We start from the raw sequence: 27,102 nt of genomic DNA, 5'->3' as shown, positions 1-27,102 counted from the left end.
TGTACTCTTTTCCATAGATGCTGCTTGGCCTGCTGAGTTCCTCCAGCATTTTGTGTGTGTTGCTTAATAAAATGTGCTGTTGGATCCTGATGCTTTTGAGATCCAAAAATTCTTTGGCAGTCAGAAATGAGGCAAGACACTTGTTGCTAATGGCTATTTTATTAATGTTACAAGAACAAAGAGACGATAGTGGTGAATCTGTGGAATTCTCTGCCACAGGAAACAGTTGAAGCCAGTTCATTGGCTATATTTAAGAGGGAGTTAGATATGGCCCTTGTGGCTAAAGGGATCAGGGGGTATGGAGGGAAGGCAGGTGCAGGGTTCTGAGTTGGATGATCAGCCATGATCATACTGAATGGCGGTGCAGGCTCGAAGGGCCAAATGGCCTACTCCTGCACCTATTTTCTATGTTTCTATGTTTGAGACAAAGGAAGAACAAATTGTAGTCATGTGACTAAAGCTAAACAACATTCCAATGATAACAATTAACCTATAAAATAAGCCAGATTCAATTGACATGACAGCTGCTGCAGAAAAACTGAGAAGCTTCTAGAAACTGTACCATAGTTACTGGGAAAATTCACTGAACAATTACACGTTTATAGATGATTATATAAAAATTCAAGCAAGTTTAGGAAAGTTAAGACTACAAGAAAAATAACCATTCAGTACCCTAATCCGATAGTACCTTTGAATGACAAGGCAAACTGGCTCTCAGATTGTGCCGTTATTTAGCTTGTGTACCACCTTTACATCCCCAGTATCTGAAATGTTTGCCATCCAGAGATATTGTCTTAAATTGCTCAACGTGCAGTTCAAAGTGTCCTTACCCAGAATCTATGGAAGAAAATAGCACAATTGCATTGACCCAGTCAAAGGTAGTGTACAATCTGCAATGCTATACCAGCCACAGGTGATCATTCCTTGTTGACTAGAGCCCTTACAGTCTGAAATATATTGTACATAAGAATATATATGGCCAGCTGGTGGCGCAGTGGCATCAGCGCCGGACTTAAGAGCGAAGGCTCCCGAGTTCAAATCCAGCCGGCTCCCTTGCACGCTTTCCATCCATGCTGGGTTGAGTGTCGAGCTAGCAACTCAGCCTCGTAAAAATAAGAAAGCCTGCTGAAAAAGTACCGTCATGACAGTGTCCCAATTACTCTACTCGGAGTTAAGGGCTTTCTTCTTCTTCTTCTAAGAATATATATAGAACATTGCTGTAAAACCCTTTAGCTTATGATGTTGTGCCGACCTTTTAACCTACCCTGAGAGCAATCAAACCCTTCTTTCCTATATAGCCCCGTAGACCTCCATTGTGCTTATCTCTGAGTCTCTTAAATGTTCATGATGTATTTGCTTCTACCACCACCCCTAACTTGGGTGTGTGGAAGGCCTAATTCTCAGTGTAATTAAAAACCTACTTCTGACATCTCCCTATATTTTCCTCCATTCACCTTAAAATTATGTCCTGGGGGGAAAGGTTTCTGTCTATCCACTTGATATATGCCTCTTATCATTTTGTACACCTTTATAAAGTCATCTCTCATCCTCCTTTGTTCCAAAGAGAAAAGCCCTAGTTCATTGAACCTGTAAGACGTGCTCTCCAATCCAGGCAGTATCCTGGTAAATCTCCTCTGCCCCCCCCCAAACCTTCCACATCCTTTGTATATTGAGGTAACCAGAACTGAACACAATACTCCAAGTATAGTCTAACCAGGGTTTTATAGAGCTGCAACATTACCTCACAGCTCTTGAGCTCAATTTCCTGACTAGTGAAAACCAGTGCACCATATGCTTTCTTAGCAACCCTGTCAACTTGCTCAGTGCCTCAGGATTATATTAGTTTAGTGTTTCAGCAAGAAGATGTAGCTTGGAATGTGCTTGTATTTTTCTGAAATACCCTGTGCCTTGTGACTGAAGAGATTGATGTCTGCCCTTTTGGACCTTTGAAAATTTTATGTGCTTTCTTACAGGCATCAGGCAAAAGCTTAAATCTGAATGATGAAAGCCAGCATGGTCTTCTAATGCAGCTTCTTAAACTGGCTCACAACTGCCTCAACTTTGACTTCATTGGCACATCAACAGATGAGTCATCAGACGACCTCTGTACTGTCCAGATTCCAACCAGCTGGAGGTCAGGTATGGTCGTAGTTCAAGCCATGTGATTATTTGTCATATTAGAATCAGAATCAGGTTTATTATCACTGATGTGAAATTTGTTGTCGTGTTGCAGCAGTACAGTGCTCGACATAAATAGTATAAATTGCAATAACAAATAAATATGTTTAAATAAAACTTCGTAAGCCAACACCCGGAACTATCCGGGTTCCGTGGTGCATTGGTCTGGGGTTCAGGTCCTGACGGTGGTGGCCCAAAAAAGGTCTTGGGCTGGACCCCTCACCCTGGTGTTACATCTGCCCTCAAAAACATTTAGATGAGATTGGCAAGAACAAGAAGAGTCATGCTGGTTCGGACATTGCCTGGATTAGCAAGGTTGCTAATGGTTGGGGAACTGGGACCATCTGGTGAGAAATTGGCTACTGGAACAAACCATAAATGGACGAGACTGGACAACATGGATGAGATCTACAGTGAGATCCAACAGCCAGGAAGGTGGTCTTGCGACAACACTAAGTCATGGTTATCCACTGCAACCAAGAAAAACCCCAATTTGTAACGACTATTTGTATCACTGGACCCAGACTTCACGGTTGAGCCACTGTAATAATTTTTCCACTTTAAAAACTCTCCTACGCAGGTTTTACTGTCATCGTCAGATACAACGGACAGTCAATATGGTGCTGTGTTCTTTAAATTGACTGTAAATGAACAAAATTGGCACAGAGGTGTTTTCAATGATTGTCGATACCTTTAAATTCTTTGTCGTTCCTAACTTGGTCCTAAGCATGGTGTAGTGTCTAGCGGTTACACAAGTTCACACAGCTGGCACTAGTGAGAAATTGTTCGGCAGCAGTCTCCTATCCCAGTTAAGCAGCATAGTGTCCCGAATAAACGAAAGGAATCCCGGTTATTGTGTTCTTTAAGAAGTCTCAAATAAGAGACTGTCACAATTAACCGATGGATCAATTGTCTGGAAAACACTGTATATAAATAAATTACATAAATGATGCAAAGAAAGAGAGCAGTTATAGTAAGGTAGTGTTGGAGGGTTGGTTTTAATTTCTGTTTGGAAATCTGGTGGCAGTTCTGAAGAAGCTGTCCCTATGTGTGTATTCTAGCTCCTGTAGCTCCTCTCTGATGGTAGTAATGAGAAGAGGGCATGTTCTGGATGGTTAGGGTCCTTAGTCATGGATACTACCTTCGTGAGACACTGCCTCTCAAAGATGTCCTTGATGCTGAGGAGGCTGGTACAACTGACGGAGCTGCAGCTTTTACTGATCCTGTGCAGTGGCTCCTCTGTACCAAAAAATGATGCAAGCAGTTAGAATGCTTCTTAACACATTAACATGGAAGAACTCAATCCCTCTTCCCCCCCCCCCCCATTCCCTCACACCTCAATATGCATTACCTCATGTTGACTCCACCACATGCCCTTGGCTCCCATTCTCTATACACCTTTGCTCCCCATAATCATGTTCGATCACTCTGCATCTCACTTTCTAGTTTCCTTGCTGTTTCTCTTTATCCTATATTGTGTTTTCTCTGTCCCATGCTCTTGTTGTTTCCCCTCTCCTTGCTTCAAAGCATTAGCAGTCACCTTCCCACCGTCAAGGACATCTTCAAAGGCAAAGCTTCAAAAAAGCGGCATCCATCATGAAGGACGGCCCACCATCCAAAACATCCTCTTTTCTTATTTCTACCATCTGTACAGGAGCTACAAGAGCCTAAAGACACACAGTCAACGTTTTCCATACAGCTTCTTCCCCCTCCACCATCAGATTTCTGAACGGTCCATGAACATCACTATATTTTGCTCTCTTTTTGCATGCACTCACATGCACACACTTACACTCAGCGGCCACTTTAGTAGATATACCTGTACACCTCGTTAATGCAAATGTTTACTCAGCCAATCATGTGGCAGCAACTCAATACATAAAAGCATGCAGACATAATCAAGAGGTTCAGTTGTTGTACAGACCAAATATCAGAATGGGGTAGAAATGTGATTGAAGTGACTTTGACCATGGTATAATTATTGCTACCAGGTGAGGTGGTTTGATTATCTCAAAAATTGCTGATCTCCTGAGATGTTCATGCACAGCAGTCCCTAGAGTTTTCAGAGAATGGTGCGAGAAACAGAAAACATCCAGTGAGCAGCAGTTTTTTGGGCAAAAATGCCTTGTTGGTGGGAGAGGTGACGGGAGAATTGCCAGACTGGTTCAAGCTGACAGGAAGGTGACAGTAACTCAGATAACCACGCGTTACAGCAATGGAGTACAAATTAGCATTTCTGAGCACACAACATGTCGAACCTTGAAGCTGCTGAGCTACAGCAGCAGGAGGCCACGAGCATACACTCAGTGACTACAGGAGGTACCTGGTAAAGTGGTCACTGGTTGTATATTTCTGACTATAATTCATAGTATCTTTTATGTATTGCACTGTACTTCTGCCAGAAAATTTCCTGATGTCTGTCAATGATAATCAGCTGATTCTGGTTCTGAGCTTGTATTCCTGCACTTTTCTTGTTTCCTTCATTCCCCAACACTGACTTGATGTTCTCCCACCTATGAATTCCCTCCCTCACTTCCTGACTTCCCTCTGCTCTTTTGCCTTAGCCAGCCTGAATCTTGCCCTTGCCACCAAAATTATGCCCACATTTTCCGAATGTAAACCCTCCCCACCCCAAGACTTGCATGAACCCACTCTCAAGTCACTGAATCATCTTTCCACATCAGTAAGCCTCTGTTTTGTATAGTCTTTGAGTTCAACAATAATTTTATAATGTTTTAACTTTATTAAGACTTCAGGGATCCGCGTGGCTATCCAGTGTACACCTGGTTATTATCAACTTTATTGTCCTTTGTAGCACCTTGGTAGCGTAGTGGTTAGTGCAATGCTATTACAACTCAGAACATTGGAGTTTGGAGTTCAAATGTGATATCACCTATAAGGACTTTGTACGTCCACCACATGGAATGTGTGGATTTTCTCCAGGTGCTCTGGTTTCCTCCCACAGTCCAAAAGGCATACTGGTTAGTAGAGTAATTGGTCATTGTAAATTGTCCCATGGTTAGGATAGGGTTAAGTTGAGGTTGCTGGGTGGCACGGCTCGGAGGACCAGAAGCTCCTGTTCCACGCTGTATGTCAATAAATAAATATGGGCAAAAATATCATTGATGTATAGAAGGTAAACAAATATAAATTAATACAATTCCTTCCTCTCCCTCCCTCCGCTGCTTCAGTGCTTGTGTTTAATACACTGTTCATCTTTGCTGTGTTGCGTACGTCAGGTTCTTTCAGAATCAAAGTTTTTTCTCATTATACTGGTAGTAGTGCGATCACTCGTCGAGTATGACTGGAGGCTAATCCAGGATCCACATATTCTGGTGCAGTGTTGACACTAGGAAGTGGTAGCTGTGGTTAGTTGCTGGGTCTCTTGGTTGCTCAGTCTCCTTTTGCATCTGCTGCTTGTTCTCTGCAGCACAGTGGAGGTCGTTCTCATGTAGCACAGCTTCTTGAACAGATTTCCTTCAGGTGTATCTATTGAGTGCAATGTCTTTCCAGTGTTTAGATGTTAAATTGAATTCCTTCAGGCTGATTTTCATGTTATCTTTGAAGTGTTTCCTTTGCCCCTAAGGCTCACTGACCTTCCTTCAACTGGGAGAAAAGGATCTATTTGGGGAGACGTGAGTTAAGCATCTGGCTGACATGACCATCCATCCGATTTGGTATTGCTTTATCATGTTGGCTTCCTCCAGAATGCTGGTATCAGTACATTTGTCCTTCCAGCAGATCCTCAAAAGCTTTATAAGGCTCGTATTGTTCCAGGGCTTTCAGGTGCCTACTACTGTAGGTAGTCCATTAAAGCTATCCCCTGTAATATTACCATTTCAATTCCTTCAAATGCTTTAACTTTAATCTTACTTGCTTTATGAAAGTCTGCACAAAGGACAGTGAAATTGCCTTAATAGTCCATCTTTTTGTTAAACCTGGAGGCTCATTCTGTCACTGAGAACCTTCTGTCCAGGTTCTGATTTTCATCAACTCTTCTTTTTCTAATACTTTTTGCAAATGGTCATGTGAAATTTGACAGATTACTTTTATTTCAATAGTACCTTTTAATGTTTTCTCTAGATGTTCTAACATAGAAACAGATTTTTAAAAACATGTTTTCTCATTTGAGGTGCTTTATTTTGACCACACCTGACAAGGAATTCATCTAACCCAAATTTGTTCATTCCTGAAACAAATTTGATGCCATTTTATTAGGTACCTCCTATAGCTAGTAAAGTGGCCACTCAGTGCATGTTCATGGTCTTTTGCTGCTGTATCTATCCACTTTAAGGTTGGACATATTATGTGTTAATAGATGCTCTTCTGCACACCACTGTTGTAATATGGTTACTTGAGTTATTCTCACCTTCCTGTCAGCTTAAAACAGTCTGGCATTATCCTCTGACCTCTCTGACTAACGGCATTTTCGTCCACAGAACTTCCACTCTCTAGATATTTTTTGCCTTTCTGTAACCGCTAGAGACTGTTATGTAGAAATCCCAGGAGATCAGCAAAGCACCCCGTCTGGCACCAACAGTCAAATTCACTTAGATCATATTTCCTCCCTCTTCTATGTTACTTATTTGTCAGGAAGGTTAAGTTTATACATTGTTGGAACATGCCAGCTATAGAATTAATGAGAATTTCTTAAACTACAGATATGCACAGACTTCTAGCTCATGAATATCCAAGAGCTCATAGTTCATGTAATCCTCTGACACATTGAAAATGGAGTGTTTTAATAATTCTTTATTAGTTGATCTTCAACAAACTTTTACAGTGGGGAGGGCAACCCCAAGTGCCTTCAATGCTATACAGCCCTACCTGCTGGGGGAAAAAGCTCCATTCAGTACAAGTTGGCATTTCCATTGTATCCTGGAAAAGGGACTACCTGTCTGGCAGAGCACAGTTTGTATGGCTTTAGAGCTGTGTGTCAGATATGTCTATAAGTAGCACAGGTGCCCCACAGGGGACTATATTGGCTCCCTTCCTGTTTACCCTGTATACCTTGGACTTTAGGTACGCACTGAGTCATGTCATCCGCAGAAATTCTCTGATGACTCAGCAATAGTTGGGTGTATAAAGGGAGGAACTACTACAACATTGACTCAGGCCTAGGGGACCGGCGTCGGGCACGATAATGGACTCTCCAGTTCTCCCTCTCCCTCATAGTCATACTCATACTTTATTGATCCCGGGAGAAATTGGTTTTCGTTACAGTTGCACCATCAGTGTGTTCAGTTCATCTACATTAGCCGCGCTGCTGTCTTCTGGGAGCGTGTTGACCATAGTCTTGGGAGGGCGCCCAGGGTTCATCCTCCCGTGCTTGGGCTCCCATATGATGACTAGGCTGGCAGGTAGCTCGGGGTGGCGTAGACAGTGCCCCGCTAGTTGCAGTCTTCTCGCCTTGATTTTAGTGGAGAGCATCGATAGGTTGTTATAGAGCTCGACGTACGTCATGTGCTGTTGCCGACTCATATCAAAAGCCATCCGGAGCATTTGTGTATAGCAACCATGTAGAGACTTCTGCATTGTCGTGGTGAGTGTCCACGTCTCGCATCCGTATGTGAGAACGGACTCTATGACTGCATAAAGGGAGGAAAGGAGGATGAATATAGAGCCCTAGTGGAGGACTTTGTCAAAAGGTGCAAGGTGAATCATCTGCAGCTCAACATCAATAAGACAAAGGAGATGGTGGTTTTAGGAAGACTAAGCCTGCACTGCGCCCTGTTACTATCGATGGTGAAGATGTGGGTATGATGAGGACCTACAGGTACCTGGGGGTGCACCTGGATAACAGATTTGAGTAGAGCACCAACACAGGGTCTGTGTACAAGAAAAGCCAGATTCGCTTCTACTTTGAGGAAACTGAGGTCCTTTGGAATGTGCAGGCCTCTCCTTCACATGTTCTACCAGTCTATTGTCACCAGTACAATATTTTATGCGGTGGTGTGCTGGGGCAATGGCATCAACATGGGTGATGCCCACAGGCTCAGTAAACTGATTGGAAAGGCTGGTTCTGTTACAGGGGTCAGACTGGACACTGGAGGCTGTGGTAGAACAAAGGACTCTACAAAAAATCCTGGACAATGTTTCCCACCCTCTGCGTGCCACCTTGGGTGAACAGAGGAGTGCTTTTAGTAATAGACCAAGACAACTGTGCTGCTCCAAAGAGCACTGTATGAGGTCATTCTTACCCTCGGCCATTAGGCTCTATAATGAGTCAACCTATAGCCGGGGAAGTGATGACCCCCTCTTGTTAGACTGACTGTTTGAGGTAACTTATTTTTTATTCTTTCTTACTTCTCTTCTAATATTTGTATATCTGTGCTTTTGTAATGCTACTGTGACACTAATTTCCTTTGGGATCAATAAAGTATCTATCTATTCCTTGAGCATAAGAGAATGAGGGGAGATTTGATAGAGGTGTACAAAATGATGAGAAATATAGATGCAGGCATTTTCCAATGAGGTAAGAGAGACAAGATGGAGAGGTCTTGGGTTAAGGGTGAAAAGTTAAGTATTTAAAGTGAACCTGAGGGGACACTTCGCTCAGAGGGAGGTGAGAGAAATTTAGGTAAGGACATGGAAGGGAGGGGTATGAGGGTTATGGTTGATGAGACCAGGCAAAATAACAGTTTGGCATGGACCAGATGGGCCAAAGTGCTTGTTCCTGTGCTCTAGTGCTCTATGACTAACCCCAGACATTGGAGCTAAAGTCACCAAGCATACAACTTTCTCAGTAGGTATGCTGTTTGAAACTATTCCAATCTTGTCACACTTACAGCTATAATGTCTTTCCATTACAGTTTTTCCTGGATGCCTCATAGAATAATGGTTGCATTTTCTAATATGCAAGTTACTTGCTTATGCAACTGACTGATCATCAGCTACATCTATCTCAGCTACATTTAGAAACACTGTGGTTCTTGTCATTCAAACCATGAACACTTTTTAACATGAATTCTGTTGATTATTTTCTGTTGTAATGGACAAGGTAATTGTTTAACAGATTGTCACATGGCTATGTTGAAAATCGTTCACACAAAACTATGATTTGTGAGCTAGGATTAGCTCCTTGTGCCATTCATGTTTGATGTTCTTCTTGAGCTGAAAGCACAGAATCATTGTTAAAGGTAAAAACTTGCTTTTCTCCTTTTGCAAGCTCAGTACGTTTACATTTAATTGTCGCTATAATGTAGAAAACCAAGAAGAAGGAATTTTTAAAACAGTGGGCTCCACGAAGGACAAGATTGGATGCTGGTGGTTTGTGATCCAAATGTTCTTCAGAAGAGGAATGAGGCATAACTGTGGTGCTTACGATTGTTTAATAACAGTTACAACAATGAAGAGCGAGCAAAGAAAGACAAAGGAAAAATAAGTCATGGCCATCTCGTACTCAGACTAGAGACAACAGCATTCCAGAACATTCCAAATTAACCTATATAATTGCCGGTTTCAAGTTGCAAGTGGTGTGACACCTGCTACAGAGAGCTAAGAAGCTACTAGAAAGATATGGAGACAACTGTACCACTATTACTAAACAAACATAATTCACAGAACAATCACATGTAGATAGATGATTCTAGAAAATAAAAATACAAAAAAGCACAGGAAAGATGCATGTCACAAGTCCTGGTTATGCAACCGCTAATAGCAGGCAGACATACTCTGAAGGATATTGATAATGGCTGGGTTCACCTGTCTGTTAAAGATACTGCCCAGAAGAAGGCAATGGCAAATCACTTTTGTAGAAAAATTTGCCAAGAACAATCATGGTCAAAGCCATGATTGCCCACATCATATGACATGGCACATAATGAATGAATGAGTGAATAGTAAAGTTAAACTGCAAAGAAAAATAACAAATCTGCACTCTAATCCAACAGTGATAATCATGATTTGTATCTTGATGAAGGTTTTTGAGAGGTAAGTACTAGCCAAGATTGTGGGATTTTACTGTTCCTTGTATTTGTGGTGTTGGATGACTTGGGCCAACCTGGGTGAGCAGGACCCCAGTTTTTAAGGTCTCAGCCCAAGGACAGCTCTTCTAACTTTAATATTGCCCTGCTGAGTCTTTTGATGATTCCCATCAAATGAAATACAGACTTCTGACTAAGAAAATTGTTCTGCACTGTAGACTAATGCAAATAAGGTAGTTGATAAAAACCAGTGAAATAGAAATATGTTGTCCAGATATAACCTGTTTAATTTCCTGCTCTGCCATGTTGTCTGAGTAGCGTTGGGTAGCATGATAAGATATCAATTTGGTGCAACAGCTATCCCTACACCACCTCCTCACCATTTCAAGAGGACTACAATACAAAATCGAGGATATAATGAAGTGGCTTTATAAGGCATTGGTCAGACCAAGAATGGATTATTCTGAATAGTTTGGGGCCCCATATCTAGGAAGGAATGTGCTGGCATTGGAGATGGTCCAGAGGAAGTTTATGGGAATGATCCCAGGAATGAAAGGGTTAACATTTGAGGAATGCTTGTCTCTGGGCCTGTACATAGAATAGTACAGTACAGTACAGGCCCTTCGGCCCACAATGTTGTGCCGACCCTCAAACCCTGCCTCCCATATAAGCCCCCACCTTAAATTCCTCCATATACCTGTCTAGTAGTCTCTTAAACTTCACTAGTGTATCTGCCTCCACCACTGACTCGGGCAGTGCATTCCACGCACGAACCACTCTCTGAGTAAAAAAACCTTCCTCTAATATCCCCCTTGAACTTCCCACCCCTTACCTTAAAGCCATGTCCTCTTGTATTGAGCAGTGGTGCCCTGGGGAAGAGGCGCTGGCTATCCACTCTATCTATTCCTCTTATTATATTGTACACCTCTATCATGTCTTCTCTCATCCTCCTTCTCTCCAAAGAGTAAAGCCCTAGCTCCCTTAATCTCTGATCATAATGTATACTCTCTAAACTAGGCAGCATCCTGGTAAATCTCCTCTGTACCCTTTCCAATGCTTCCACATCCTTCCTATAGTGAGATGACCAGAACTGGACACAGTACTCCAAGTGTGGCCTAACCAGAGTTTTATAGAGCTGCATCATTACATCGCGACTCTTAAGCTCTATCCCATGACTTATGAAAACTAACACCCCATAAGCTTTCTTAACTACCCTATCCACCTGTGAGGCAACTTTCAGGGATCTGTGGACATGTACCCCGAGATCCCTCTGCTCCTTCACACTACCAAGTATCCTGCCATTTACTTTGTACTCTGCCTTGGAGTTTGTCCTTCCAAAGTGTACCACCTCACACTTCTCTGGGTTGAACTCCATTTGCCACTTCTCAGCCCACTTCTGCATCCTATCAATGTCTCTCTGCAATCTTTGACAATTCTCTACACTATCTACAACACCACCAACCTTTGTGTCGTCTGCAAACTTGCCAACCCACCCTTCTACCCCCACATCCAGGTCGTTAATAAAAATCACGAAAAGTAGAGGTCCCAGAGCAGATCCTTGTGGGACACCACTAGTCACAATCCTCCAATCTGAATGTACTCCCTCCATCACGACCCTCTGCCTTCTGCAGGCAAGCCAATTCTGAATCCACCTGGCCAAACTTCCCTGGATCCCATGCCTTCTGACTTTCTGAATAAGCCTACCGTGTGGAACCTTGTGAAATGCCTTACTAAAATCCATATAGATCACGTCCACTACGCTACCCTCATCTATATGCCTGGTCATCTCCTCAAAGAACTCTATCAGGCTTGTTAGACATGATCTGCCCTTCACAAAGCCATGCTGACTGTCCCTGATCAGACCATGATTCTCTAAATGCCTATAGATCCTATCTATCAGAATCTTTTCCAACAGCTTTCCCACCACAGACGTAAGGCTCACTGGTCTATAATTACCCGGACTATCCCTACTACCTTTTTTGAACAAGGGAACAATATTTGCCTCCCTCCAATCCTCCGGTACCATTCCCGTGGACAACGAGGACATAAAGATCCTAGCCAGAGGCTCAGCAATCTCTTCTCTCGCCTCGTGGAGCAGCCTGGGGAATATTCTGTCAGGCCCTGGGGACTTATCTGTCCTAATGTATTTTAACAACTCCAACACCTCCTCTCCCTTAATATCAACATGCTCCAAAACATCAACCTCACTTGTATTGTCCTCACCATCATCAAGTTCCCTCTCATTGGTGAATACTGAAGGGAAGTATTCATTGAGGACCTCGCTCACTTCCACAGCCTCCAGGCACATCTTCCCACCTTTATCTCTAATCGGTCCTACCTTCACTCCTGTCATCCTTTTTTTCTTCACATAATTGAAGAATGCCTTGGGGTTTTCCTTTACCCTACTCGCCAAGGCCTTCTCATGCCCCCTTCTTGCTCTTCTCAGCCCCTTCTTAAGCTCCTTTCTTGCTTCCCTATATTCCTCAATAGACCCATCTGATCCTTGCTTCCTTAAACCTCATGTATGCTGCCTTCTTCCACCTGACTAGATTTTCCACCTCACGTGACACTCAAACTTCTACAGCTGTACAATAGAGAGCATTCTGACTGTCTGCATCACCATCTGGTATGGGGGAAGGGATGGCAGGTGGGCTACTGCACAGGATCAAAGTAAGTTGCAAACAGTTGTATCCAAGATATCTTCGAGGAGTGATGCCTCAGGAAGGGTGCGTCCATCATTAAGGACCCCCCCCCCCCCCCACCACCACCACCACCACCACCACCACCACCACCACCCAGGACATGCCCTCTTCTCATTGGCATGTAAAATACACTGCTTGTACAGAAAGCCATTAAATGAACTATCCTACACATTAGCAGTAAAATCTTAACCAGGGCATGTTTTATATATAATAGGTTAGGGTAGTTCATTTAATGGCTTTCAGTGTGTTCTGCTGGTAGTGTTTAGGTTACCGTTAAGGATAAAGGTTGGGGTGTTCAATTTAGGATTGTCAAGTCATCCAATTAGGATGGTGGAATTGGGAAAAGGTTCTAGAGAAAGCTGGGTGGGGAGGGGGTTGTGACAGACACTAGGGTGTGTTGAGGTCTTTTTGGCAGGAGGTGGAGAGAGAGGCTCAAGAGAACTGGCCGTAGGATTCGATCCAACTGGAATGCACGGCCGGATGGAGTCTAAAGATGGGAAATTCTACAGGTGATCAGTGAATAGGAGTTTACACTGTGAGTAAAATGAACACATCCAGCTTTTGAAAGATCTGAGCTCCAACCTTATTCATATTTGACTGTTTTAATTATAATGGGCTGTTTTGTTTGTTTCTTTTTTTTCCCTTTAATAACGGTTTGATTAAATTGACATTCATAAATACACCTCCAGAACGAGGGGTCACAGTTTAAGGAAGCCTTTTAGGACCGAGATGAGGAAAAACTTCTTCACACAGAGAGTGGTGAATTTGTGGAATTCTCCGCCTCAGGAAACAGTTGAGGCCAGTTCATTGGCTATATTTAAGAGGGAGTTAGATATGGCCCTTGTGGCTAAAGGGATGGGGGGTATGGAGAGAAGGCAGGTGCAAGGTTCTGAGTTGGATGATCAGCCATGATCATACTGAATGGCGGTGCAGGCTTTAAGGGCCGAATGGCCTACTCCTGCACCTATTTTCTATGTTTATAATTGTATGTAGTGTACAACCTGTTATTTCTTGGTGACGGATCATTGCAAGTGGGCAGTATTTACACAGTATTTGCTCAGATTGGGGTGTGGATAGTCAAAACATCCCAACTTCCCGGTTTTGATGGGACCCAAGTCACACAAACCGTAGATGCACGGGGTATGAGAAAGGTGGTTTTCTCAGCACTGAGCTCAGTACCTGTTCGCGAGGGGCTAACAAGCTATGTTTCTATTGACGCCTGATAAAAAGAGGTTTCATGTACTTCATATAATTATATGTCATATAATTCATTTATTTTTTCGATATTTATCATGTATTGCATTGTACAGCTGCTGCAAAGTTAAATTTCACGGTGATATTAGACCTGATTCTGATGTATTGCTGCAGTGACCTTTAAGCATGTTGTACTCAAAAACTGTGAACACCCTGTTCTAATCTTACAACATAGAACAGTGCAGCACCAAACTGCTCACCTGCCTGCATGTGGCCTATATTGCTCAATTCCCTGCCAATTCATGTGTCTGTCTAAATGCTTTCATTGCTTAACATATCTAAACAAAAAACATAGAACAGTACACACAGTAACAGGCCTTTTGGCTCATGGCCAAAGAGTTTTGTTGACCTTTGAACATTCTCTAAGATCAATGTCACCCTTGCCTCCTACACACCCCTCCATTTACTTAATATCCATGTATCTGCTTCGAACATTTCCTTTGGCAGCACATTCAAGACATCTACCACTCTGTAAAAGAAACAAGAAATGTGCCATTTAAGTCTACTTTAAATTTTCCCCTCTCATCTTATGCTGTCTTGTACTGGACCCTGGGAAAATGACGATTTACCCTGTCTGCTGTCTCATAAGATGATAGTAGCACACGGGAAAATTCAGATTGTGGTGGTGTACTTCCTAGAGTGGCTGAGGAGTCCCTCTCCGGAAGACAATCTCTTCCACACTGGCTGCAGGTGAAGGAAGATGGGCATCTGGTTGGAGCGGCCCTCTCCTTTGATCGAGCTCTTTTAGCAGCTAGCTTATTGATGTAGGTACTTTTCTGCTCTTCGCATGCTTTTTCGAGTTGCCAGACTCCAGGCAGCCCGGTCATCTGCTATGTCCTCCCAGTTGTTTGACATTGGCCACCTTCAGATTCTTTTTATAGATACCCTTAAAGCGAAGCTGTGGGCAACCAACTGGGCGTGCACCCTCTGCCAGCTGTCCATACAGCAGATCTTTTGGGTCTCGACCAGAGCTCATTTGCCTGACACATTCTAACCATGTGAGTCATGTCTATGCCTCTCATAGTTATACAGTAGCATGCAAAAGTTTGGGCACCTCGGTCAAAATTTCTATTACTGTGAATAGCTAAGCGATTAAAAGATGAACTGATTTCCAAAAGGCATAAAGTTAAAGATGACACATTTCTTTAATATTTTAAGCAAGAAAACTTTTTTATTTCCATCTTTTACAGTTTCAAAATAACAAAAAAGGAAAAGGGCCTGAAGCAAAAGTTTGGGCACCCTGCATGGCAGTACTTAGTAACACCCCTTTTGGCAAGTATCACAGCTTATAAACGCTTTTTGTAGCCAGCTAAGAGTCTTTCAATTCTTGTTTGGGGGAATTTTCGCCCATTCTTCCTTGCAAAAGGCTTCCGGTTCTGTGAGATTCTTGAGCTGTCTTGCATGCACAGCTCTTTTGAGGTCTATCCACAGATTCTCAATGATGTTTAGCTCAAGGAACTGTGAGAGCCATGGCAAAACCTTCAGCTTGCACCTCTTGAGGTAGTCCATTGTGGATTTTGAGGTGTGTTTAGGTTCATTATCCTGTTGTAAAAGCCATCCTCTTTTTATCTTCAGCTTTTTTACAGACAGTGTGATGTTTGCTTCCAGAATTTGCTGGTATTTAATTGAATTCTTTCTTCCCTCTACCAGTGAAATGTTCCCTGTACCACTGGCTGCAACACAAGCCCAAAGCATGATCGATCCACCCCCGTGCTTAACAGTTGGAGAGGGGTTCTTTTCATGAAATTCTGCATCCTTTTTTCTCCAAACATACCTTTGCTCATTGCAGCCAAACAGTTCTATTTTAACATCATTAGTCTACAGGACTTGTTTCTAAAATGCATTAGGCTTGTTTAGATGTTCCTTTGGACCTTTTGAATAGAACTTTTTGGCTGCAATGAGCAAAGGTATGTTTGGATAAAAAAGGGTGTAGAATTTCATGAAAAGAACCCCTCTCCAACTGTTAAGCACGGGGGTGGATCGATCATGCTTTGGGCTTGTGTTGCAGCCAGTGGCCAGGGGTGCCCAAACTTTTGCATGCCACTGTATATATTTCTGAAGTCATCCCTCAGCCTCTGAAGCTCCAGAGAAAGCAATCCAAATTCTTCCAAACTCTCCTTATAGCACATACTCTCTGATCCAGACAACATACTGGTGAGTCTCTTCTGCACTGTCTTCAAAGCCTCCATGTACTGTAGTGTAGTGATCAGGGCTGCATACAAGACTCCACGTGGCTTAATCAGTTTTATGTAGCTGTAACATGACTTCTCAACACCCTGACTAATGAAGGCAAGAATTCCATATGCCTTTACTATCCTGTTGATTTGTGTTGCCATTTTCAGGGAGCTGGAGACTTATATCCCAATATCCCTCTGTGTATTAGTGCTCCTGCCATTTACTGTATACTTTCCTTTTAGATTTAACCTTTCAAGCTGCCAACACCTCACACTTGTCTGGATTAAACTCCACTTGTCATTTCCCTGCCCACATTTGCATGTCCTCCACATAACTTGAAACGTTGCTCAGTACTCAAATGTTAAGGGGATTTGATGGCTATCTCCATTTTGAAATTAAAAACCTGAAGTGCTGTCTAAGTGTATAAGGTTTTTGTCACTTTCAACACCACATTCTGATCAATCCGGGAAACATGCTGTCCTTTTGCGCTTTTTAAATAAACGCATACCTGTTGCAGGTTGTACTTTTCAGTGGTACTGGAAAAGCCATTCTTTAAAAAGTCTCTCAACTTTAACAGGTTGTGAAACAAGGGGAGATGAGCTGGATTCATGTGTGAGCACTAATGTATGAAGTTTTGAACAATTACTTCCTCTGAAACTGAAAAATGATGTTTGATTTCCCTGGGCTTTGTCATGTTGAGTTATTAGGAATCAATAAACATACAAAAGAAGGGAACAATTATGTCAGTTCATCCAGCTTTACATAAAAGATTAAAGATTGGCTTTATTTGCATACGTATCCACACCCCATTTTTGATGTACAGGACGACCGAAGGAGATGTAACACGCTCCTTCCCTCTGCTAGCCTGCAGGTCACCCTTAGACAAGGTGTAGCACCTGCTTAGCCCCCTCTCCCGATCAGGGTCACATGAAGCCAAGGGAGCAGGTGGTGGAGGGTCATATGAGCAGTTAGTACATATCACATATCCTGGTTCTGGAACCACTGAAGCCAGGAAGACAATCTCTGAAGTGCATTGATAATGGTTTGGATCACCCGTCTTGTAAAGACACTGTCCAGTAGAAGGCAATGGCAAACCACTTCTGTAGAAAAATTTGCCAAGAACAATCATGGTCATGGAGAGACCGTGATCGTCTGCTTCATATGAATAGGCACATAACAAATGAACGAACATCAACCATTACATGAAATCAAATCAGTAAGGATTATGTTGGGGCATAGTCCTAAGGAGAACGTAGAAACTCCTTAAAGACAGCAGTGGGAATCAAAGTCCAATTGGTGTTCACTGGTGCTGTAAAGCAGTTAACTGCTGCAGTTCACCCTTTGCAAAGCTCATTGGGACTTGGTATTTTTGAAGTTGTTCAGTCATTTGCACATGAAGCATTGTAGCACTTGCTGCTTTTGTTCCTAAGCAGTTATAGAATTCTGAAATATTTCATGTTTAAAGCAGAAAAAAAAATGACGACTATTTATTTCTGCTGCTTGTATTACGAACTTGAGCTAAGAGATGTGCAGGAGTACAAACTGCAACATCCCTTTTTAATCTAACAACTGTAAATACTGTCACCCTCCCAGTCACCTTTGCAAATATTGACATTCCCTTGGAGTCTCTAGAGTGCTGTGTACACAGCCACCACTGGTTGCGGGGGGTGGGGGTACTAGTAGTTACTGTACCACGTCTAATACTGTACTTGGCTGTATAAATGCTCCATGTTGCTAGATTTCGGCTGTATCTTTCAGTGAGCTGAATACTGAATTTGAGATGGTGGATGAATTTAGATTTATTCAGGTATTTCATGACCATGGTATCCCAAAATATTTGTAGCTGATAAATTTTAGAATCTTGACATTATGTAAATAACAGAAAAAAGCAATTGTTTCATTACAAGATTACACAAACCATGCAATAAGTGACCAGGCACTTGGTGTGTTGCTGGGGTAAAGATCAGTCACAGTACTGGACATTTTGCCTGCTCTTTTATGTCCCTTTATTGGAGCAAACAGGAATTTCACATCAATAAAGTCACCAAATGACATCATTTGGGGCTGTATTTGGTACAAAACTGAGGCCTTATGTTAGAGCCCTTGACATTTTGTGGCAAAGTTATCCCATGGAGCCACAGTTCACATTGTAAAGTTGTTGATTAAAGAGCTAGCTGGCTGCAATCTCATTATGGCCAAGTAAGCTGTATCCTATTTTAATGACAGAAAACTCTCACCATTCTGCAATGTAATTCTCACATTTTGATTGTAGGATTGGCTTCACTTGTATCTTAGTATGCAATAGGGTATTGCATTTCATATTGGAGATATTAAATGTCTAATACCCTTGCCTGTCCAGTGCAGGGATCCCCAACCCTTTTTTGCACCGCGGACTGGTTTAATATTGACAATATTCTTGCAGACTGGCCAACCGGGGGTGGGGGGGGGGGGGCGGTGTTCAAGTAGGGTTAAACTCACCTCAACATGTCTTTTACAGTTAGGGTTGCCAACTTTCTCACTCCCAAATAAGGGACAAAAGTGGCAGTCAAATCCTGACGAAGTGTCCCGACCCGAAACGTCGACTGTACCTCTTCCTATAGATGCTGCCTGGCCTGCTGTGTTCACCAGCAACTTTTATGTGTGTTGCTTTAGTTGCCTTTTGTTGGATTTTAAAAGCTGGATTTTGTTTGTTTGACGGGACACTTGGGTTTACCCCGGGAAAGATTACCATGACCATGAAAGGAGGGAGGAGAAGATGGCGGTGCGACGCAGCGCGTGTGCCTGTTCCGAATGAATATCAATATGTGTAACTAGGGGGCCATGCATCAATCTGGATTTGATGGGGACAGCCACGAAAGCGCAGAGGAACATCTGGAGCAACTTCTGAAATGCCTGCTTTGCTGCCGCTGCTACTGTGCGATCGAGAATCTCTGGAGACGAAGGCCCCAAATCCTCAGCTTTGCGTATGGCCTGTTGCTGGGGCTGGGGTTGAAACGCTCGGCAGAGATGGTGCTCGGTGTCAAATAGGTGGTCAGCGGCTCAGAGTTTTTCGGACGGACTCGGAGTCGGACTGCAGTCGGATGCTTCCGGGATGCTGCATTGGCAAGTTGGCAGTTCTGGGGGTTTACCGTCTGCATGAGATGATGGGACTTTGAGAGACTCTGAGACTTTTACTGTGCCATGGTCTGTTCTTATCAAATTACGGTATTGCTTTGCACTGTTGTAACCATATGTTATAATTATGTGGTTTTAAGTCGGTTTGTCATGTGTTTTCATGACATCATTCTGGAAAAAGATTTTTATCATTTCTTAATGTATGCATTACTAAATGACAATAAAAGGGGACTGCATGTCCTCATAATCATAATCATAAGCCTTGCGCGGGCACCTGTGTGCGCATGCGTGTACATGCCGATTTTTTTCCCCCACAAATCGGTTTTGGCTTAATCTTCCTGACTACACTGTACATACATTATTTCTACTTTAGGCTGTGTATTTATCATATCATTCCTGCTTTTACTATATGTTAGAGTTATTTTAGGTTTTATATGTTATTTGGTATGATTTGGTAGGTTATTTTTTGGGTCTGGGAATGCTCAAAAATGTTTCCCATATAAATTAATGGTAATTGCTTTTTCGCTTTATGCCATTTCGGCACGAAAGGCTTCATAGGAACGCTCTACCTTAGCGGGGGAAATACGGGACAAGGGCAGTCCTGTATGGGACAAAACAATTTAGCCCAATATACGGAATGTCCCGGCAAATACAGCACAGTTGGCAACTCTATGTTCAAGTTCAACAGTGCGTGACAGGGAATGAGGAAAGGTGCAGCTGACTTATATCATTTCCCGCGACCCCGTAGCACATGCTTTGCGGCCCGGTGGTTGGGGACCGCTGGTCTAGTGGGTTTGAAACGCAGTTACAAGATGCAATATTAACTCCAAATTACATTGCACCGAATCACTTCCTTTTCTGGCGATACCTCAGGATCCGTGATTTGCTTCTGCTGTGAATTCTGAGTGCTTAATATGTGGGAAACTCAAAACTCTTGCACAAGGGGGCAGGAGGTTCTTGACCATGGCAGGCTTGTAGGTGGTGGTGGTACACATTGTTTATGCTCGGCCTCTATGATCACGTCACATTGACTCGGAAGTTCTTCATGCCATCCTAATTTTTTATAGGCCGCCCAATAGTAACAGGGATATCGAGGAGCAGATAGGGAAACAGATCCTGGAAAGGTGTAATAATAAGAGTTGTCATGATGGGAATATCGATTGGCATCTCCCTGGAGCAAGGGGTTCAGATGGGGTGGAGTTTGTTAGGTGTGTTCAGGAAGGTTTCTTGACACAATATGTAGTTAAGCCTACAAGAGGAGAGACTGTACTTGATTTGGTATTGGGAAACGAACCTGGTCAAGTGTCAGAACTCTCAGTGGGAGAGCATTTTGGAGATATTGATCATAATTCTATCTCCTTTACAACAGCATTGGAGAGAGATAGGAACAGACAAGTTAGAAAAGCTTTTAAGTGGATTAAGGGTGATTATAAGGCTATCAGGCAGGAAAGTGGAAGCTTAAATTGGGAACAGATGTTCTCAGGGAAAAGTATGGAAGAAATGTGGCAAATGTTCAGGGGATATTTGTGTGGAGTTCTGCATAGGTACGTTCCAATGAGACAGGGAAGTTATGGTAGGGTACAGGAACCGTGGTGTACAAAGGCTGTAATAAATCTAGTCAAGAAGAAAAGAAAAGCTTACAAAAGGTTCAGAGAGCTAGGTGATGTTAGAGATCTAGAAGATTATAAGACTAACAGGAAGGAGCTTAAAAAGGAAATTAGGAGAGCCAGAAGGGGCGATGAGAAGGCCTTGGCGGGCAGGATTAAGGAAAACCCCAAGACATTCTACAAGTATGTGAAGAGCAAGAGGATAAGACGTGAAAGAATAGGACCTATCAAATGTGACAGTGGGAAAGTGTGTATGGCACTGGAGGAAATAGCAGAGGTACTTAATGAATACTTTACTTCATTATTCACTATGGAAAAGGATTTTGGTGATTGTAGTGATGATTTGCAGCAGACTGAAAAGCTTCAGTATGTAGATATTAAGAAAGAGGATGTGCTGGAGCTTTTGGAAAGCATCAAGTTGGATAAGTCACTGGGACGGGATGAGATATACCCCAGGCTACTGTGGTAGGCGAGGGAAGAGATTGCTGAGCCTCTGGTGATGATCTTTGTATCATCAATGGGGACGGGAGAGGTTCCAGAGGATTGGAGGGTTGCAGATGTTGTTCCTTTATTCAAGAAAGGGCGTAGAGATAGCCCAGGAAATTATATACCAGTGAGTCTTGTGGTTGGTAAGTTGATGGAGAAGATCCTGAGAGGCAGGATTTATGAACATTTGGAGAGATATAATATGATTAGGAATAGTCAGCATGGCTTTGTCAAGGGCAGGTCGTACCTTACGAGCCTGATTGAATTTTTTTGAGGATGTGACTAAACACATTGATGAAGGAAGAACAGTAGATGTAGTGTATATAGATTTCAGCAAGGCATTTGATAAGGTACCCCATGCAAGGCTTGTTGAGAAAGTAAGGAGGCATGGGATCCAAGGGGACATTGCTTTGTGGATCCAGAACTGGCTTGCCCGCAGAAGGCAAAGAGTGGTTGTAGACAGGTCATATTCTGCATGGAGGTTGGTGACCAGTGGTGTGCCTCAGGGATCTGTTCTGGGACCCTTACTCTTCGTGATTTTTATAAATGACCTGTATGAGGAAGTGGAGGGATGGGTTACTAAGTTTGCTGATGACACAAAGGTTGGGGTGTTGTGGACAGTGTGGAGGGCTGTCAGAGGTTACAGTGGGACATTGATAGGATGCAAAACTGGGATGAGAAGTGACAGATAGAGTTCAACTCAGATAAGTGTGAAGTGGTTCATTTCGGTAGGTCAAATATGATCGCAGAATATAGTATTAATGGTAAGACTCGTGGCAGTGAGGAGGATCAGAGGGATCTTGGGGTCCAAGTCTATAGCTCAAAGCAGCTGCACAGGTTGACTCTGTGGTTAAGAAGGCATATGGTGTATTGGCTTTCATGAATTGTGGAGTTGAATTTAGGAGCCGAGAGGTAATGTTGCAGCTATATAGTACCCTGGTCAGACCCCACTTGGAGTACTGTGCTCAGTTCTGGTCGCCTCACTACAGGAAGGATGTGGAAGCCATAGAAAGGGTGCAGAGGAGATTTACAAGGATGTTGCCTGGATTGGGGAGCATGCCTTACGAAAACAGGTTGAGTGAACTGGGCCTTTTCTCCTTGGAGTGACGGAGGATGAGAGGTGACCTGATAGAGGTGTATAAGGTGATGAGAGGCATTGGTAGTGTGGATTGTCAGAGGCTTTTTCCCAGGGCTGAAATGGTTGCCACAAGAGGACACAGGTTTAAGGTGCTGGGGAGTAGGTACAGAGGAGATGTCATGGGTAAGTTTTTTTACACAGAGAGTGGTGAATGCGTGGAATGGGCTGCCGGCAATGGTGGTGAAGGCAGATATGATGGGGTCTTTTAAGAGACTTTTGGATAGATACATGAAGCTTAGAAAAATAGAGGGCTATGGGTAAGCCTAGTAATTTCTAGGGTAGGGACATGTGGGCCGAGGGGCCTGTATTGTGCTGTAGGTTTTCTATGTTTCTGTGCTGTCTCCTCAATAAACAGTCACCAGCCAGGATTCCTAGAAATCAGTGAGGATGTTACACTTTTTTCTTAAAGACACTTGATCTTTTCCTTTATTCACCTGGTAATGTCTTTCCATGATGATGCTTGTGCTTCAGGTCACTCCTCAAGCAGGACCTCTTGAAGCACGTCACAGTACTGTGCAAAAGTCTTAGGCATCCTAGATTTTTTGTAATATGGTTTCAGATGGTTTGGCTTCCACAGAGCCCTGATATCAACATCATCAACGTGGGAATTACCTGGAGAGCAGAAGCAAGCGAAACAGCCATATCTGCAGAAGAACCGTGGCAAGTTCTCCAAGCTGCTTAGAACAACCTACCAGATGATTTTCTTGATTTTCTTATAAAACTGCACGACGGTGTACCTAAAGAATTATGCAATTTTAAAGACAAGGGGTGATCATACCAAATATTGATTTGGTTTAGTTTTTTTTATTGCTTGCTTCTCTTCATAGTAATTTTTTTCATATTTAGAAACTTAATTTTGTTATTTTGAAAGCATCTTCACTTTACAAATTTTTTAACGTGCCTCAGACTTCTGCATAGTACTGCAAGTGCTACTGGATGGTAGTCACTGAGGCAGGTTACCTCATTTTTCGTGGGCACCAGTAAGTTTGAAGCAGGTTGGTACCTCAGACTGCCAAAATGAAAGGTTGGCGATATCTGTAAATACTACGGCCATTTGACTAGCACAGGTTTTCAGTATTTGGTCAGGTGTGCTGTCTGGGTCAGATGCTTTCTGCGGATTCACCTCCTGAAAGATGCTGTCATCTTGGCCTCAGAGACTGAGATCACAGGGTCATTGGGGCTGAGTGTTGAGAGTGGGGTGGTTTGTGAATGTACCTCAATGTTCTGTCACATTTTGTAAATATACTGTAAATAACTAATGATTTTTGCAACCACGGCCCTGGTGCTGAGAGGTCCAATCACTATACTCAGAAGAAATTTCTAAGTATCTCTTTTTTAAATGACTGGTTCCTTATAAATAAATCCCCTTGTTCAAGATGAATCACCAGAGAAACCCAGTCAGTTGCATCTCTTTAACCTAAAGGTTCACATTTGTTCGTGTGTGTGTGTGTGGGTGTGAGTGTGGTGTGGGTGTGTGTGTGTGTGTGTGTGTGTGTGCGCGCGCGCATCTATGGAGAGGAATAAACAGTCAACGATTTGGGCCAAGTCTCTTCATCGGGATTGAATCTTGATTGTTGCCGCTTAGTAATATTGATGCTTACAAGACTAGCAGAAGAGATTTTTCAGTGTTGTCATATACCTGATGATGCCACCAAACTGCTGGAAACGTTTGCACCTGCTGAGTGAGGTGCTGAGGATAGAACTTTAGCACATGTGCCTGCAATGAAGACATACCTTCAGATGAAAATCTTCTGACTGGAAGATTTAAAGTAGAAGGGCTTAGAGGAATTGGAAGGCATGAGGTAGGAAAGGAAGAAGTAAAGGGGAGTGCAGTTCTCCAGCTGATACAGAACTACTACATTTGCTCATAGCTTATTTTCTTTCAAAAAAAATAATGGGGGCTTGCCTTTTAGTAGTGACAAATAGTTTCTATCCCACATTATCAGAGTCTTGTGAATGCGCATCATATACCTTTATCAGTCTGTATTTTATTACTTCATACTGTCATCCTTCCTCCGATTACTTGCTTATCTGGGTTTAGAGCTCAAATTCCAAGTAGACAACTCCAGTGCAGTACTGAGGAATTATTGCACTGCCCAAGATCACATCTTCGTTAAACTCAGGGCTAGCCTCCTTTTAGGCAAACATAAAGTAAACATCCCAAGGCAGCATCAGAAACATTAGGAAAATTCTCCTGTAATGGCTAGACAGCACTAATCCTTTAATCACCTTTGATCATGTTTGCTGTTTGTGAGATCTTTATGTAAAGTGAAAGCTGTGTTTCAGTACAAGCCAATGGAAACCACATGGTTTACTGGCTGTGAGTCAAGTGGAAGGTTTTACAGATGTGATAAGATACTGCACAAATACATTTCCGCTTTACTTTTTGATCCAGTCTGCATTTTTGCAAATGATTGAACAAATTGTTATGTGTCAATTGCAAAGCAAGGGGGTTTGTCCTAGGTTTAATATTTGTAGTAGAGGAGATGAGCTTGTCTGCTGTTTGCTGAGATGGTGGACTTCCCAGTGACAGAGTAGACCTTTTGTAATATAATCGATCCTTATGACTAGATATTTGGCAAGAACTGTATAATGAGAAGCTGAGATAGGTAAGCATCTATCTATGTAACTGAATCTTTACAAACTGGTAGTGTATGTCTTACATATTCAGCAATAGGCAGGGGCTCAACTGCACTTTACAATGTTTTAGTAATTTATTTTTATCATCTTTGCTTTAAGGCTGCTGAGTTAAAACCTCCACTTTCTTTCAACAGCTTTCTTGGACTCATCAACCCTGCAGCTGTTTTTCGACTTGTACCATTCCATCCCTCCATCACTGTCTCCTCTGGTGAGTTGTGCTTCTCTCTGTTAGAGGTGTGAAGATTTTGACCTACGTGTGATAGGCAGCAGCAAGGTGATGGAATTTTGGGTTTTGGTGAAGAATTACCACCCTTGATTAGATTAGATTATGAGGACACTCTGTCCTCGTTTATTGTCATTTAAAAACGCATGCATTAAGAAATGATACAATGTTCCTCCAGTATGATATCACAGAAACACCGGACAGACCAAGACTAAAACTGACAAAAACTACATCATTATAAAATATAATTACAACAGTGCAAAGCAATACTGTAATTTGATAAAGAGCAGACCATGGACACGGTAAAAAAAAAGTCTCAAGTCCCGATAGCCCCATCATCTCACGCAGACAGTAGAAGGGAGAAACTCTCCCTGCCATGAACCTCCAACCACCGCAAACTTGCCGATGCAGCACCCTGGAAGCATCCGACCACAGCTGACTCTGAATCCGTCTGAAAACTTCGAGCCTCCGAGCACCAAGCACCATCTCTGCCGAGGGCTTCGGCCCCACCCCGGCCGCCGAGCAACAAGCAAAGCCAAGGACTCGGGGTCTTCCCCTCTGGAGATTCTGGATCACACAGTAGCAGCGGCAGCGAAACAGGCATTTCATCTGGTGAAACTTCTGTTCCTCCGCGCTCTCACATCTGCCTCCATCAAATCAGGATTGTGCACGGCACCCTACTTGACAGATAACAGATATTCATCACCAGAGCGGCTGCTGCATGCTGCGTCGCAACGCCATCTTCCCCTATTTCGTGTCACGCATTGAGGGACACTGATTCCGTACACCTTTTCTTCTGAGCATCTCTTGGATGCAAAGCAGAACCATGCTTAGGTCTACTTTCAATTAATTTATAGTGAGTAGGAGATATTGGGATTCTGGTTTATGTACCAAAGGAAGACTACCTGTGCTGACATTGGAGAGCATCCAGAACACAAAATAATCTGCAGATGCTGGGGTCAAAGCAACACTCACAACACGCTGGAGGAACTCAGCAGGTCGGGCAGCATCCGTAGAAACGATGAGTTGACGTTTCGGGCCGGAACCCTTCGTCAGGACTGTAGAGGGAAGGGGCAGGGGGCAGAGGCCCTATAAAGAAGATGGGGGGAGGGTGGGAAGGAGAAGGGTAGTCTATGTAGTCTAGGTAGTCTATGATGAGGCTAAACTCGGGTTGGAGGAGCAAAACCTCATGTACCGTCTAGGTAGTCTCCAGGCCCTTGGTATGAACATAGAATTCTCCAACTTCCGGTAATTCCCTCCCCCTCTCTTCCTCTATCCCTATTTAACTCTGCTCCCTCCCCCAGCTGCCTATCACCTCCCTCATGATTCCGCCTCCTTCTACAACCCATTGCGTTTTCCCCTATTCCTTCTTCACCTTTCCTGCCTCCCCCACCCCTTTATCTTTCCCCCTACTGGTTTTTCAACTGAACCTACCAGCCTTCTCCTTCCCACCCTCCCCCCCCGACCTTCTTTATAGGGCCCCTGCCCCCTCCCTCTTCAGTCCTGATGAGGGGTTCCGACCCGAAACGCTGACTAATCATTTCCACGGATGCTACCCGACCTGCTGAGTTCCTCCAGCGTGTTGTGAGGAGAGCATCCAGAGTTAGCTCATAAGAATGATCCCAGGAATGAAAGGATTAATATATGAGGAGTGTTTGAT

General features: G+C 43.1%; 1 protein-coding gene across 1 annotated transcript in view; it reads left to right on the top strand.

The window, feature by feature from the left end:
- Positions 1–27,102, top strand: part of xpo7 (exportin 7) — a 169,539-nt gene that overhangs the window by 60,971 nt on the left and 81,466 nt on the right. The window contains exons 7-8 of the mRNA XM_072266817.1: positions 1,974–2,139; positions 25,354–25,427. Coding sequence (XP_072122918.1) covers positions 1,974–2,139; positions 25,354–25,427 — 240 coding nt within the window. The remainder of the gene's footprint in view (positions 1–1,973; positions 2,140–25,353; positions 25,428–27,102) is intronic.

This window comes from Mobula birostris, chromosome 8 (assembly GCF_030028105.1).
Source record: "Mobula birostris isolate sMobBir1 chromosome 8, sMobBir1.hap1, whole genome shotgun sequence".
NCBI lineage: Eukaryota > Metazoa > Chordata > Chondrichthyes > Myliobatiformes > Myliobatidae > Mobula > Mobula birostris.
This window is presented reverse-complemented; position numbering and strand designations above follow the sequence as displayed.